General features: G+C 43.1%; 1 protein-coding gene across 3 annotated transcripts in view; it reads right to left on the reverse strand.

Moving 5' to 3' along the window:
• Positions 1 to 1,348: 1,348 nt before the first annotated feature.
• Positions 1,349 to 17,440, reverse strand: part of GPD2 (glycerol-3-phosphate dehydrogenase 2) — a 318,302-nt gene continuing 302,210 nt past the window's right edge. For 2 of the 3 annotated variants that reach the window (XM_068245759.1, XM_068245756.1), the window contains exons 18-19: positions 10,252 to 10,326; positions 1,349 to 4,705 (exon numbers count right to left, since the gene is read on the reverse strand). In XM_068245759.1, coding sequence (XP_068101860.1) covers positions 10,305 to 10,326 — 22 coding nt within the window. In that variant the 3' untranslated portion in view covers positions 1,349 to 4,705; positions 10,252 to 10,304. The remainder of the gene's footprint in view (positions 4,706 to 10,251; positions 10,327 to 17,440) is intronic. The other variant, XM_068245757.1, reaches the window with a different exon arrangement.

Consider the following 17,440-nt stretch of genomic DNA (forward strand, 5'->3'; position numbering starts at 1 on the left):
CCACACACTAGGAACAGATTTCCAAAACATTTCAGGATGAAATGTATTGGAAATCGATCTCAATGCATTATTCGACCATTAGATCCAATGCAACTCTATGGGCCATCAATCTGCTGCCAGCAGCAGATCGACCTAAATTTTCCATCCTGTCAAATCAAATTGATTGAAATCAATCGAAATCGGCCGCAAATCAATCGATCGATAGATTTCATAGAATCGATTTCCGATCGATTCAATAGAAACAATCAATCGATCGATGGCTGAAATCAACCAGCATATGGGGCCCTTTACACTTAGACCAACTGCTAGATTGGGTGGCAGAGAGATTCATATCTGATCTTTGCAATCCTTTTAATACAAACTTTGTTCAGCTCACCCAAATAGCCTCCTAGGCCCCTCAGTTTTGCCCCAGTCCCCAACATTGTGCCGCTATGCACCTCCAAATGCTTGCCAACTGGATCAACAATGCACCAGTATTATTAAGGCCATCATGAGTCTCACTAGCTCAATGTTAATATGACTACTAGTGCATCTTTGCAGGTATTCTGCACAATGTTAGTCATGGATTCTTTCCGTGTATCATGCAATTCAATGATGTAACTATTGTTTGATTTTTGATCTTGAAGTAGCACTTGGCTGAGCTTTTTTACCTGTTTGTTTTCAGGCACTTTTTACTGACCATAGGAAGCGGGTTGATTCCCATGAAATGCGTTGCCTGGTGTTTAAACAGTTTTTTAGTATTTTATACTTTTTGGGTCCCTCCTCGCCTCCAAAATCTTAATTCAAATGCATACGTTAAGCAATTTCAAAAAATATTTGCTATTAACCCTACCATGTAAAATTGAAATGAGTGGACTGCCTATTTAACAACAAAGGTGGAGTCTCACTTTAAAGCATGTGTACACCTGTGACTATATGTGCCTTTTGCTGTGGGGCTCACATGCAGTGACAGATGTATTTTAAGATACAACTGAAATGAACTGAAATTAACCAGTAGACACCGCTGAATATTTCAGGTCATTTTTCCTCATTTCTTGAGCTCGGATGTAAACCAGAGAACAAATCTCTGCTTCTGCATAAATCCTAAAATGAGAATCCAAACACCACCTGCTTGGTTACATTCGGTGAAAAAGGCTCGAAGGAGCTGAAAAATTCAAGGTTAATTAGATTATCATCACTCATTTCTGATATCTTAATCTGCACCATCAGGCCTTCACTGAGCATATGATTTGATTCATTCCCAAAGTCTTAACTTTTTTGCTTCTGTACACCAAATAAACCCAGCGGTGCGCACAGGACGGAGGTGCCGGAATCCAGCGAAATATCAGTTGCAGGCCAGGGACAAAGAAAAGGAGGTTGGAGAGAAAAATCACATTTATTTGTTTTACCAGCAACAACTGTTCATTGTATGTGAAGGCCAGATTGTCGTAAATCAGTACAAGCAATGGTGAGTCTATAGCCTTTTCCCGTCAGCAAAGGCTTCTCCAGTTGTTTGATTTTTGCTTGTCTTACAGAAGCATAATGGAACTAGCATTGTCATAAAGGATATCTTAGCGCTAAATATTTTTCAAAAAGAACCCCTACTGTGTGTGTTGGGGGAGTTGTGCAGATGCTTGCCGCACCTCCCGTGTCCCGGTGTCTCCCTCCGTTCTCATGTAATTGTCCAAGTTCTTTACTTCCTGGTCGGTACGGTCAGTGCCCTCCAACCTGAAGATACTACGCTGGGCATGCACAGTATGTCCACTTGGGCACCTCAGGCTCGGGCTCCCCAGTAACCCCATACAACAATACAACATAAACGCACTCGCACTGTTGCAAGATGCTCAAGCGGACATACTGTGTATGCAAAGCGAAGTATGTTCAGGTTGAAGAGCACCGACCATGTCTACCAAGAAGTAAAGAATTTGGACAACTACATGTGACCGCGGGGGTGGGAGAGAGAGGAAACCCTGTGAGCTCCAGGGTCTCTGAGGCTTTCCTCTCCCAGGGTATGTAACTTTTCACTTTACAAACGTACGGGTTTACTTTAAGACTGTAAATCTGTGTGTAGCTGAGCAAACTGCATCTGAATGTAAGGAACGGACATCAAGTTCACTACAGAATGTGACTGTAGGGATGATGAATAGCAATGAAAAACTACCCTCATTAAGCTGAGTCAGTCCAATCTTGTATTTTTAACCTTTTAACCTAAAATAAGACTATGGGATTCCAGAAAAGTCTTATTTAGGATTGGGACATGACTGATCGGATCAGTTTTTTTCTCTCCAGGTTTGCTTTAACAAGCTAAATTACATTCTCAATCTGTGGTTACTCTGGTGCTTTTCTCTAATCTGATGCTTCAGTGGGAAAGTTGCTTTGGACTATTGTGTCCCGAGATGGGAGTTATTACTCTATTGCTGTATGAGCAGGGGCGTAACAATAGACCCTCCAAGGGATGCCTCTGCAGGGGGGCCCAGAAGCCACAGGGGGCACGTGAGAGGAAAAGTTTGAGAGACTAAGGGCATGGAGAGAAAACTTTTTCTGCTCTTGTACCATTGTTATATTGACTGCATGGGTCCACCACACAGATAAGGAATCATACGCATATCGGAATTTGTACACTGTCCCTGCTCCCTAGGGTTCATAAAAAAAACATCTGTCTCACACAGCATGCAAAGTTCTGATGGCTTCATGTACAACGTTACAAACAAAGTAGTAACAGGTTGAAAAATAGTTGTAGACTGACCCTTATTCAACAATCTCTCAGAAGAGATTCCTTGGCTTGATTCACTAAAGAGTGCTAACACAGCACGCCTAAAAGCTTTGTACGTGCAAACTAGGGTGCTAAGTAGTTTGCACGGGCAAAGCTGTTACTGATCGCACGCTATTTGGTGCGTGCGAATCGTCGCACCTGTGTGCACGAAACGTTGCACCGTCTGCATGCAAAGTACGCTTATCAGGCTATTTGGCATGCAGGCGGTGTGACGTTTCGCGTGCTCCGCGCAGCACTAAACTTTGTGCGCATATTAACAAGTGCAAAGGCACTTTGCATGTGCTAAGGGGCTTTTCACTGGTGCCTTAGTGAATCAAGCCCTTAGATTCTTATCACACAGGCTAGCGACCTTATGGTGTCTGATTTCGGACACAGTGGAGTGGGTAAGATTGATGTCTGACTGTGGCTGCCTCATTGAGAGCCTGTTGTCTCATACTGAGTCCAAGAGCCTGTAATAACAGTATCAATCAGTGACATTCTGAATGTTTTGCCAAAGTTACATTGATACTATATCTTATGTTCAGCATGTCGTTGTTGTTCCTCCATATAGCATGTGCTCTCATGTAGTAAAATAATATGACTGTATGTGTATGTATGTACTGGGAGCAGAGCTGCAACAAGGGACTTGTCGGCTGCAAGGGACTGGAGGAAACCCCGGGTAAGTAGATCTGTAGGTACCATAGATTGCCTCATGTTTCCTTAAAGTCTAATAGTTTTTATCTGCATGGAGAAAACACATTGGTCCTCAGTTTTCTTGTGCAGAAAGTGAGGGAGGTGAGGGGGCCCCATCCAAAGGCCCAGTGGTGTCTAGTTACGCCCCTATATATGAGCATAGCCAGAATCCCCATGGATATGAGGATCCCTATCCTCTGTGAAATTAAATGAAAGTGCAACTGTAGGGGTGTGAAGGGTGCAACAGTTATCAAACAGTGCAATGGAGAGTGATACCAAACCATACAACATTGTCATGGTTACCAGCAAGTTTCTGAAATTGTTACACAATTTGCAACAAAGATAAAGAATAGTACTGTTACAAAATGATTTGTATAGAGACGACAGGTTATATAGATGTCTGTGCTAAACTGCCATGAAAGAGTTTTTAAAGGCCCACTATTGTGATTAAATGTAAAATTTAAAATACCAGTGAAGACATACCGTACATATAAGTACATTTCTCCCAGAGTAAAATGAGCTATAAATTACTTTTTTTTTTTTGCTATGTTGCTGTCACTTACATTAAATAGTTAATTTCTGACAGATCTGAATGGTTTTGGACTAGTCCATCGCCTCATGAGGGATTCTCCGTATTTCCTTTATTCTTTACAAAAACACTCTATTCTCTAAAATGGATAGATACAAAGATGTATGCTACGCACTTGTACCCTATTTTGGCAGTTGGACTGAGCACCTGCCACTCTGTAAGTGCCTTGAAAAACAAAGCGATCCCTTCCTAAAAATCCCCCTGAGAAGATGGGCTAGTCCAAAACCTGTCAGATCTGTGAGACTTTTACTACCTACTGTATGTGACAGCAACATAGATGAAATGTAATTTATAACTCATTTTGCCCTGGGGCAAATGTATATTTCATACATATGCATGCGCACATAGTTAAAATTTTACAATTGTTATGATAGTGGTCCTTTTTTAAGTCAATATGCTTGCCTTTACGATTTTAGCCCAGCTTTAATACTGGCATGTTACTTCCAATATGCAAAGTGTAGGTTGTGCTCACGCTGATAGCAAACTAGCTACAGTGTGTATTAATATCTGGTTAAAACATGCTTCTAAAATGTCTCCCTGTGATGCTGAAGTACAGTGGTGTAGCAAATACTGCATCACACTAAAAATTCCTTTTCCTTCACACGCCTCAGAAGGTGTTGTCCGTCCCGTACACAGCTGCAGAGTAACGTCCATCTTTATGGAACGGCTTCTACACTATCCAAGGCTAAAACCTAAAAGAAAAAAGAAATACTATTTAGTTTGGAAGAGATGATTTTACAGCTTTGCAGTTTTAGGATTTTTTTTTCTCTAGTTGGGAAATTCATATTTTAGGAAAACAAAAGTTTGCTTTCTTAACCTCTTTGCCGGTTATCCCGAGCTCAGCTCGGGGTAACCCGCCGCGGAGGATTTCTCAGGCCCTGGTGGGCCGATTTACATAATTTTTTTTGTTGCACGCAGCTAGCACTTTCTAGCTGCATGCATAATGAGATCGCCGCTACCTGCCGGGTTAGAGGGGCCCCCCCAGCCAAGACCCTGTGCGCAGCCTGGCCAATCAGTGCCAGGCAGCGCTGAAGGGTGGATCGGGACTCCGCTGACGGCATGACGTCAGTGACGTCATCGCGATCGTCGCCATGGCGACGGGGGAAGCCCTAAATCCCATTCAGAATGGGATTTCCTTATGAGCAAGAGTGCCGGAGGCGATCGGAGGGGTGGGAGGGATGCTGCAGGGAGGAGGGCATCATGTAGCCAGTGCTAGGCTAGCTACATGATAGAAAAAAATAAATTATGCAAAAAAAAAAATCAGAACGGCAGGGAAGTTAAAATCGAAAGAATTTGTGATAATTCAGGTTGGAGCGAGTGAGCTCTGAGATGTCTCCCAGTGCATCACTGCTGAATATATGCAAATTAACCATTGTTGTCCTTAGAAGTTAAACACACCTCCAGATCCGCTGGAATGTAATGATGTGTCAGCTTGTTAATTTGTATAGAGCCATAATAATCCAACATGCATAAAGACTGTTTCGGATTGGTTGATCCTCATCAGTAGGGGACTTTTAGGACCATTGTAGCCCCTTACACACTCCAATGAGTTCTGGTGACCATGAGCTTGCTGGTTAGTCTGTATCACATTTAAGGGACATGAGCAGCAGAGTATATCAGCCACCTTCTGGTGGCTGGTGTCCAATTGGATGTCTAGATCACCTGGTATTTGGCTACACTTAGACTATAAAAAAAGCAGTCATATGACCTCCCAGCATTCATTGTACTGTGGAATTGGAGCTATTGGCTATACAGACAGGGTTGCTGCTAAAACATAGCTAATTTGGATATTTTTTGGTTGGGGTGAGGCTGCTGCTGTACTAAAGGTTCTTCTTAGGCGGCGATTTTAGTACTGTAGTACGGAGCTGTGTTGTATGACATTTATTAATCATTATTGCTTTCTTCTGTAAATGGGACTTGTTGTAAATAATTATTTGCAAATGCAGCAAATTAGAACAAGCACTGAGCAGCATTACTGGAAGTCTGCATATTACAACCCTAATTACTGTAATAGTTATAACAGTTCATATTTAGAGCTCACAGCTTTATTTCTTCACATTATTAATATTAATCATTCATCATAATAATAATTGGATGGTCTGTGTAATTACAAATATACGCTAATTCTGTACAGTTTAGCCATCCACCTGCCTTCTTGTAATGTGGTATAGGATTGCCTCAGAGCACATAGAGATAAACAGTTACAGTAGTTTAAAGCTTGGCTTCACTGTGCTTGCTAGTGTTCAATGCCTGAAGGTATAGTATGTTACAAACATAGTAGAATCAGTGTACACCTAAAAAAGGCGCAGGGTAAAAAATGGTGCACTGTTCCTCCAATATATGCACCATAAAACGCTATTTATCGTTTATCGTAAATACATTAAAACGGTAAATAGGTGGAGGGAGGATCGGATGTGTGCATAGGCAGCATACATTACCTAGTCCCAGCCTGGAATCTCTCCCTCACTCCCCTTCACTCCACTTGTTCAGTTTTGCATTTGCAGAAATATAGTTTTATTGTGTTAATACTTCATCCTACTACCAATTACTGAATCTGAGAGAGCCTAAGCACTTTGAGTCCTATGGGAGAAAAGTGCTATAGAAATGTTATTGTATTGTAACTGTGACCAAGGATTGAACTTCCTCCCAATCAGTCAGCAGCTGATAATTCCTTTCCAATGAGCTATCTTTACTTTTTTTCAAATAGATCATCATCAGGGGGGTCTGTATGGCTGATATTGTGGTGAAACCCCTCCCACAGTGTGATGTCAGAACCATGGCCCTGACAGATTCCGCTCTGTGAGCCTTGTTGCATTGTGGTAAATACGTTTTTTCCAACTGCCAAGCAACCAGTATCTCCCTCTGTGCATATGTATTTATATAAAAAAACAACCTTTTAGCCTATCGCATTGTTAGTGGGTGTGGTTACAGATAATGGCAGTTGGCGCTCTCTGTTCTTTCTTTTATGTCTGCCAGTAGTAAAGATGATGACATGCAGGCTGATTGTGGATCAAACAATATGAACAAATTACATGGCGAACATCAATCATTTTTAGAGCTCTCTTCAATTTTTTAACCTCTCACTTTGCAATGTATTGATTTATTTTTTCTCCTTTTTGCAAAGTTCCTCTTTAAATTAGCATTGTAGGTTGCTATGGACAATATCTGCACTTGACTGTTTAAGTCCATCTTATGCACGAGGCCTAATGCTTTGACGAGAGCTGGCAACGACTGTATCCATATATATCATTTTTAGCATTGGGAAACATTTTCCCCCTTTCAGGACTATCAAAGCATCACAGCCTTGAGAAACGATGCTTCCTATCAACCATATTTCCCCTCAGCTGTGCGCTGAATTCGGAGAGACAAACAGAACAGGTCATTGGTTTGATATCACAGGCATAAATAAGCCATAAGCAACAGCAGTGAGCCATTCTTCATCCCAGTGTGATTCATAGAGGCAGTGTAGGCATTCTATATTGCTGCTCATAATGGAGATCTGGCTAGCACTGATAGGGGCTTCTTTACGCTGCATTGTCTGGGCTTGTATACGTAAGGCTGAATCATGTCTTGTTAGGCAGCAGCATATCAAATGCAGACTGTTTAACACAGCCATGGAGGAGATTTAATAGGCACATTCAGTACACAAAGCTCGATGGATAGAATAACTCCGACTTACATATTTATTTAATTTGCTCCTCCGACGTTCCTTCTACCCATCTTTAAAAGCCAAAATTAAGCAAATATAAAAGCCAAGTAAACAACCTAGATCCAAAGAAAAATATGGTAGTTCCTAGTGAACATCCTTATGCGTTAGACAAGACATTTCATCACTAGTACGGAAGTCTTCTTCAGGTCAAATGAGATGAAGGAAATACCCAGATACAGTAAAGTCCCCATTATCTGCATCAGGCGGGGATTGGCTGACACCGGATACATTTTCTTTCCATTTGCTTGAGAAGTCAGTTATCCAGAGCCTAAATGTAACACTCAGGGCCGCCTACAGGGCATCACTGGGGAGACTGCTGTATGGGGCCCAAGTGAAACTGGTGCCTGGTGAACAGTGCCACATATAGACCTCAGCTGCAGTCGGTGTCTGTCCTTCTGGCTGCACATTAATGTGGTGAGAGGTAGTGGGAGGCTCGGCCAGGAGTTACCCTAGTCGGCTAGTGATTAAAGTAAATGGGAGAAAATTATTTTTACTTACCTGGGCTTCTTCCAGCCGCCTGTAGTCTGTCAGGTCCTTCGATACCCTTTTCGGTCTGATCTTGTGTGCTCCTGTGAAGTCCACTCAATCCAGCTAAGTTGCAGGCCACGGTGTATGCTGTTTCGGACTGCACGCCTTTTTGCCTCGTGCTTCCAAAGCTGGGAGCGCTCTGCACAAACCCAGTCAGTCTTAATGAACTGTGCATGCGCGGTATGCTCCCAGCAATGGGTGTGCGTTAAAAACGGACACACGGACATTGTGTTCAGGCCTTCAAAGAGTTTTTTTCTGCAGAATGTGCTTTGCCATGTGGGGGAGGGGGGAAATGAGGGGGGCTCAGTAAGTTTGCCTGTCTGGGGCCCAAAATTTTCTGATGTTGGCCCTGATAACACTAACCTCCCTCTACAGATGAAATGCAGATAAGCTACTTACAAAAGCTACTGGCGATGGTCTTCTTCACTTCCTGCAGCTCCCAGCTGCTTTGCTGCATCCGCTGTGTATGGTTCCCAATATGTCATGTGACCCAATGTGGATCAGGTGACTCATCAGAAGCTGTATGAGGATGCAGCAGAGCAGCTGTGAAGAGGACTGACGCTCTAATTTTTTTATAAGTAGATCCCACTGCACGCTGCTCCACTGGGAGGGGGACCGATTTCTTCCTCCCTCACCTTGGGCCACCCTTCTGTGCTCCCTCTTTTTATTGTAGAGCCTCAGCACAGCACCGGGCACAGGTTACACTGACAACTCACCTCTTCCGAGCTCCAGTCTCCACTGCAATAGAGCTCCACGTGTCATCAAGTACTGTGATCGACGCTGGATATAGAGAAGACCGGTAGGCATGTGAAGCTCTATTGCTTGGAGAAGAGAGCTTATAAGGGGTTAGTTGCCAATGTAACTTGTGCTCGACGCTGCGCTGACCCTCTACAATAGATGGGGGAGCACAAAAGTGAGGGAGGAATCAGGCCCTCCTCCCATGGCTCGGTGTGTTTGCTGCTCCCCCATTTTGTACTGCACCTGGCTACCTATACTGGGGGCACCTATACCTAAATATTTACACTGGGGGCATCTATACCTGGATACCTACACTGGGGGCATCTATACCTGGATACCTACACTGGGGGCACCTATACCTGGCTACCTATACCTGGATACCGATACTGGGGGCACCTATACCTGACTACCTATACTGGGGGCACCTATACCTGGATACCTACACTGGGGGCACCTATACCTGGCTACCTATACTGGGGGCACCTATACCTGGCTACCTATACTGGGGGCATCTATACCTGGCTACCTACACTGGGGGCACCTATACCTGGATAACTACACTGGGGGCACCTATACCTGGCTACCTATACTGGGGGCACCTATACCTGGATACCTACACTGGGGGCACCTATACCTGGCTACCTATACTGGGGGCACCTATACCTGGCTACCTATACTGGGGGCACCTATACCTGGCTACCTATACTGGGGGCACCTATACCTGGCTACCTACACTGGGGGCACCTATACCTGGCTACCTATACTGGGGGCACCTATACCTGGCTACCTATACTGGGGGCACCTATACCTGGCTACCTATACTGGGGGCACCTATACCTGGCTACCTATACTGGGGGCACCTATACCTAGCTACCTATACTGGGGGCACCTATACCTGGATACCTACACTGGGGGCACCTATACCTGGCTACCGATACGGGGAACCTAATATTGGTAGCCTGGTATCTGGCCACTAACCCTAGTGAAAGGGCTTGTTTTTATGGGACATCTGGCTACCTATACTGGGGGCCCGGGGTGGCTGCATCTGGCTACAAAATAACGGGGGCCTGATACATGTTCTGTCTGGTTGCTTGAGGAGTCAATATTGCAATACTGGTTACTCATTCATACTGCAACATAGTTACTGCATAGCAAATAGCGTTCACAAGCCTACAGGGGGTGGAGTCCATTTTTACACCCTCGCCCTGTGAACAATTTAGCCTAGAAACTGCCTTGTCTGTTATCATACATACATATACTTGCCTTTTACCTGCCATGTTCAGCCTATAGCAAGTTCCAGTCTTCTTGGGTTTGTGCTATTCACTGTCATCTTCCTCTCTGAAAAGAAATAAAAAAAAAATATGAGCAAAACTTTCTCAGAATGTATAGACATTTAAAGAAAACTTTCCATTGTCTCATCTGCTGTAGGGATATAACGTAAATCTGACTGATTGTAAAACTCCCTCATTAAAGCCAAACGTCAGAAGAAATTCTCAAAATATACAGCCTGTTCGCTTTGTAGTCTGAGGTACCAAGTGTTAGATTTTTTTCTTTTTGTCTGGCTTGAACAATGCTTCTGCAGATGCACCTCTCTCGTGCAATCCAAAGCAGCCTTTCTGAAAGAGTTACCAGGGAGAGGAGGCTTCTGCTGCTTCTGGGCTCTGCATCATACAGGCATTTAAGCTCTGGGGGGCGGAGCACAGACTGATGTTTTTGATGAGACAACAGCCCACAATGATGGAAGTCTGTGCTACAGGAAGTGCCAAGTAAGATACCTCCTCATCTGCTACTACAAAAGTAATGGATAGAATATCAGCTAATCACAGATACACAGATAACAGTAGCAGACACAGCGATTCTTCACAGTTCAAGAAAAACATTTGTGCTGTGGGCATTTATTTAAAGCAAACCTGTAACAAACCAAATACAGTACAAGCAAATCAGCGCCAGCAGCAGGTCTAATTATAATGATTACTGCTGAATGAAGACACACCCCAAATGTCCCAAATGCAATAACCAATAAGTAATTCAGAGCAGATCTGTGCAAATAACCATTATGTGAAATACCCTATTATTGATTATTAAACCTGTGACAAATTAGGTGACCTGTTGAAAAGGGCACCCAATACAATAGTGGGTGCCAGGGCCCTCAGTTTGCATAGTGGGTAGCCATAGTTTGCATAGTGGTCTGGTCAGCCCTGGATGCAGGCAGGTGTGATAGGGTATGGGTGTGGTTGGATTTAAGTTTAGGTACCACCGGGGGGAGGGGTTAAGGTTAGGCACCACCGGGGGGAGGGGTTAAGGTTAGGCACCACCAGGGGGAGGGGTTAAGGTTAGGCATCACCCGGGGGATCTTTGGGATAGGCAGCACCAGGAGGGTCTTATGCTATATACACACTTGATAAAAAAGTCTTTGGAAAATGAAAGATCACAGACCAATTTTACCCCCTTCCATGTAGTATGAGAGCCATGCCTACACAGTCTATTCTATGGAGCTGAACTCCCCATCAGATAAACATATTTTCAGGATGCTGCACACAAAGATGCTGTACACATGCAAAAGATCAGTACCTGCAAAAGATCCGTTCCTGCAAAATGCATTCATAGTCAATCATATCTGCAGATCTCCTACACACCTTGTTTAACCGACCTTCATCTGCAGATCAAATCCACTAGGATGGATCTTCAGATCTGCAGATGATTGTCAGATATGCAGATGAATGTCTGTTAAACCAGGTGTGTATGAGGATCTGCAGATATCATAGACTATGAATGCATTTTGCAGGAACAGATCTTTTGCAGATACTGATCTTTTGAATGTGTACAGCATCTTTGTGTGCAGCATCTTGCAAAGATTTCTGTCTGATGGGGAGTGCAGCTCCATAGAATAGACTGTGTAGAGTATGGCTCTCATACTACATGGAATGGGGTAAAATTGGTCTTTGATCTTGCCTTTTCCAAAGACTTTTATCTCAAGTGTGTATGTAGCAATAGGGTTAGGCATCAGTAGAGGTTGGGCTAGGTTAGATCATAGTTAAATATTGGTAAATATTACAAATATTTGTATTTAGTAGAATATCAGTAATTTTACCAATACTCTACTATCGCCTATTTCCTGTGCCCTCTCCAATGAGCACCTTTATTAAATGGACACACACCTGTGAAGTGTTTTCAAAGGTTTTCATTACCTTACAGGATTTGGACACAGGCTCACTCTAAATACATGAAATTCTCCTGATTGCACTTCACGAGTTAATGTGATAAATTATCCTATATACAAAGAGAGCGCTATGCACCACCAATACATGGGGAGGAAACGGTGCGATCACAATAGAAATATTTAAATAAAGGAAGTGCGATATCGATCCTCTCCTTAGAAGTTGCTCTTAAGCAGCAGTTAACAGCAATACCCTGCAGAGCACAAGTGAGGAATTTACCTTGTTTGAAATTGGCCATTTTAAATAATTGTAATATAGAAAGCCTTTCTTCCACTTTATAATTTGTTGGCTTTGGATAGGAAAATTGCACTTTTTACCCCCCAGATTCAGTCATTAACTAGTGAGAAAGAAAGCCGCATGAATATTAAACCCAATATGATGTACTTCCTCGTCTAAGGAAAGTACTTGCTGGTAACTCTTATTAAATCTAAACTTCAGTTTTGAAGACCAAAAAAAATGTATAATAATAATAATTTTCTTCAGGTCAACTCTTGATATTCTTTAAGCTTTCTACTGCAGATTCTTTCCTACATCCAGAGCGCAGCAATAGGGGATGCAGAGGTTGTGACTGCATCAGGGCTCTGGATCCAGAAGGGCCCACTAGCGGCCCTTCTTCAGTTGCTCCCAGGTCTTCTTAACCACTTAAGGGCCGCAGTGTTAACCCCCCCCCCCCTCCCTCCAGTGACCAGGCCATTTTTGTACTAAATAGGCCACTGCAGCTTTAAGGCCTCCAGGCACACAAGTAATTCCCACATCCCCCCTTTTCTCCCCACCAACAGCAGAGCTTTTTGTTGGTGAAGTCTGATCCTTGCTAGCGTGTTTATTAGTTTGTTTGTTTTTATTGTTTTTTTCCCCCTCATAAATTGTTTTTTTTTATTTATTCTATTTTACCTCCCCCCCCCTTCCCCCCCCCGCCGCCAGCCAGCCAATTAGGTGTCACAGGCTTCAGCCTTTGTGCCTCTGAAGGGGACAGCCGAGTGACACGGCTTTCTCCTGTACAGCGCTGCCTTAGATCACAGCGCTGTACCTGGTAAATAGACAGCGATCGCCCCTAGGAGACTGATGGCGGAGCAGAGCTCCGTCATCCCAGCGGGATGCGCACACATTGGCGCACGATCCCCTGCAGTCCCCGCCCCTAGCACTTCATGCCGATCGGCGTGGAATGGTCCTGGGGCTGCTGCCGCATTCACACCAATTGGCGTGTAGCGGTCGGCAAGAAGTTAAAGTAAAATTGAAGTCACAATAAAAAAAATGTAGGTACTTCCCTCAGTACCATCCACAGGCTGGCTCAGTCTTCCAATGTCCCTCCATTCCTGTGGTGGCACCCCTTTTGCAATCTTCGACATTAAAATCAAAGACTTCTCACAAGATTCGCCTCCATATATGAGCATGGCTACTGCGCAGGCAACTATCAAGAGTGCCTTTGGTATCACAAAGAAATTGGTTGTGGGCTCTTGCCACCGTCCTAGATTGGTCTCAAATTGGTTTGAGGAACATCAATCAGTCCCCTGACCTCAATCCTATTGAGCATATGTGGGGTAAAGTCAAAAGATCAATTCAAAGCTTGGAAACGCCACCATCCAATCTGACCCAACTTAGAGCTGCCATTATGTCAGCATGGGCCAACATTCCTAAGCAACGGTATCAGCATCTTGTTGAGTCTACGCCAAGAAGAAAATTGTCTGTGATCAGAGCTAAAGGTGGACCAACTCATTATTAGAGGGTGTCGTTAATTTTTTGGCAACTCAGTGTAAATATGCAACCATGAATTCAACCAAACTTTGTTATGCATTTAAGAATATGCATTTTGAGTTGTTCCTAGGTCATTTAATGTGTGTCATGTGCCAAAAAATAGGCATGGGCATCTCCGTATTTCATGACAGTTTTAGAGTAAAGATAAGGAATTTTATTGACCTGATTGAGTCTGTATTACCAAAGAAATGCATAGTTTTTGGGCGCATAATAATCATTCACTGGCTGATGTCTTAATCTGGGAGTTAAGCCAATGCTCACACTCATTTGTAATTATGTTTTTAACGTTTTAATCATGGTACTAATTTCTGGTATAAAGAAAACTAAAAAAAGTTCTTAGATAAAATCAACCTTCTAGAACATGTATCACTTTTACCCTCCTAACCAAGTATATTTGACTATAGTTCAATTAAAACTCCCATGTAATATCAATATCTTTAGACACTCATTAATTTTTCAGCGGGGTGATTAGCATTTTAAGGCAAACAAGGTGTACATTGTTAGTAGGACACGACCCCGCTGTCACCGAGTTATATCCATGATTAATGATCGTTAGCAACGGAAAGCTAAAAGTTTGAGTGATAATGAATAGATGATTAGCCAGATAACACAAAAAAACGAAATTGAGAAGATGGGGATCACAGCTGGGGCCTACGGGCTTCAAAGATCAGTCTGATGGCCACCAGCTCTGGGGAAAAGACTTACATTCTGGAGTAAAATATAATAATGTTATATTTATAGTTAGATATGGAGTGATTGGGAAAATAACACAGCCTACATTACATTTTAATTTTTCCCACATTTACAGAGCATTATTTAGAGTGTGTGTTTGGGAATACATTCCCCAGGGTTCTGTCTTGATACAATTCACATGTGGCAAATCTAATTGTTCCTAGGCTCTCCCCCCTTCCTTTTGTTTTGGCAAGGATGGAGATGGGATTCGGGAATTTTAAGGCAACTAAAATAAATGAATCAATCAATCATCATCTCTGATAAAAGTATTCCTGTATGGTAAGTATGGCTGCGAATGTGAAACAGGAAGCAGACTAGAATTTGGGTGACGGGCAAGTGTAAACTGCTGAACCTTCTGTTCCCCTCCCCCATGACTCCTTATGGATGACAGATGATTGCCATGTGCGACTGGTGGCGCCATAGTATGGCAGCCTCGGCTCTTGACTTTTGGACATTATCCCTAGTGATGAGCGTATTGACCTAATTACTATTACGTGAAATTTTGCGTAATTTGCGAAATTACGATTATGGCCATAATCGAAATTACACGAAATGTCACGTTTATGGGGAATTTCGCAATTATGATTGTTTTTTGGAATTACAATCATTTGCGTAACACAAACAAATCAGAATTTCGTGTTTAACACGGAAATTTGTCAGTTCTCGAAATTGTGTTCCAGTCCAGAGCCTCCTGATACATTTAAAGCGACAGCACTTGCAGGGACCTTTTGCATTATCAGATATCGCAAGGCCCAAAACCAAGTGTCTCAACATGACCGCTAAGTGGACCATGGCAAAGAGCACCTGTCTTAGAAGTGGCTGCAGATACAGCCTTCTGATACATTTAAAGCTACAGCATGTGCAGGGGCCTTTGCATTCTCAGTAATTGCAATCAGTAATTGCAATCAATGAGTAACTTTCCTGAGTTTAGTCATTACCTAAATGTGCATAATTACTATTGGAAACAAAATTACATCCATTTTCGTAATTAAAATAACTTTGTTTCTATAGAAAACACGGAATTACGAACTTGAAATTTCGCTTACGGAATTCCAAATTACAGTTTGTATGGCAATTACGAAATTATGAATTCGTGTCTTAGTGGCAAAATTCACATCCGTAATTAAGAAAACATGAAATTACGAAAATTTCAGCTCAACACTAATTATCCCCCCACCCCCTCCTTCCAGAACCTGTATGAGCCAAACCCAATTCTGGGTACAACCTCCTGTTTGTACTTGTCAAAATAAATTATTCTGATTCTTATGGAACTGACGTGCGTTGTTAAGAGTCGCACATTTAACGCTTTGGTCATCTCGTTATTCCTGTGAAATTCACTCCAAAAATCGGGTCCAGGCTCAGCTGATTTTCTAGAGAGCTCATTGGCAGACACTGTTGTAGCTTCAAATCATGGGGCTGAATGGCTAGATTATGATACAGTAAATGCAAATTGGGAACCTACCCGGGGAGGACTGGGACCTTTTGGCCTGGGGGGGAAAACACAAACTAGAGGCCCATTTTCACGGCAGCCCCAGGCCAAATGACATCACACGCGTGCCCCATGTGCTATATGCCGGGAGTCACATGGGAAATACAGCAAGGACACTCAAGGAACAGCGTGACAGGTAAAGTATAAATGCACTGGCACCGGGGGGCACATAATACATTTTGAGTTACAACAGTCAGGGTTTCTATCTCTTACACAAGTCCTGCAAGCAGCCCTTCTGGAGTCTAGGGACTGTCTGAAAGCATCCCTTCTGGAGCCTAGGGACTGTGGAAAACTTTTTAACCTAGACAATATCTTATGTAGCTGTGCACATGCAGTTAACAATGCTGAGAGACCAGACAGATTTTTTTCCCACGGACCCTGCAGGCAAGCCTCTGCTCTGTATCATGCTGTGTATATTTACTAGCTTGCCCGCCCTGCAATTGCTCTGTAATTGGGCGTTTATTTCCCTCATTCAGCCTAGTGTTTCACATTGCCTTATACAAAAACCTGAATTCACCAGGCACAGTGCCAGCCCTAAATCATTAAATGAGAGGCAGCCTGGGGGGAAATCTCCCCCCTTTCCCCCTGGCCAGTCCTCCCCTGGAACCTACTTTTACAAACAAACGGGTGATGATGTGCCACTAAATAGCTGTGGAGTAGCAGCAACTATAACTGGAAATTAGGGCACTGGAGGCACCCCATATAATAGCGGGTCCATCCACTGAACAAAGTGTGGCGACAAACAGCAGGCACAAAGACTCCAGCGCCCAAATCTCCACTTATAGCCGTTAATCGTGGAAATTAACATGGATGCTCATAGCAGCGCGCAAAATGTATCTGACCCCTCCAGCGTCCAAATCACCTGCTTCACAATGTAGTTACTCGAACAATTTTCATATTTGATGCAGCTGTTTTCGAGAAACTACCTTTGGAAAAGTTGGTTACATGACGCAAAGGTCTGTGCACAAAGTATAGAGACGTCTCTGAGTTTCTTCCTCTGAACAGAACAACTGATCTCTCTCATCTACCCAACCAAAACTGAAATTGCAAAAATGGTTTCTAAACAATGCACCAAACTTTATGCATTCCAGAATTTGACATATTTCACACAAAATATTAACACAAGCTTGAATGAGGGCTGTGAGATTATCATGGGTGTCAACGTATAACAGAGTCATTTGAAAGAAAACCTGAACTGAAACGTCAAAATAAACATACACACATCATACTTCCCTCCAGTGTAGTCTACTCATCAATTTCG

This window comes from Hyperolius riggenbachi, chromosome 7, assembly GCF_040937935.1.
Source record: "Hyperolius riggenbachi isolate aHypRig1 chromosome 7, aHypRig1.pri, whole genome shotgun sequence".
Classification (NCBI taxonomy): Eukaryota; Metazoa; Chordata; class Amphibia; order Anura; family Hyperoliidae; genus Hyperolius; species Hyperolius riggenbachi.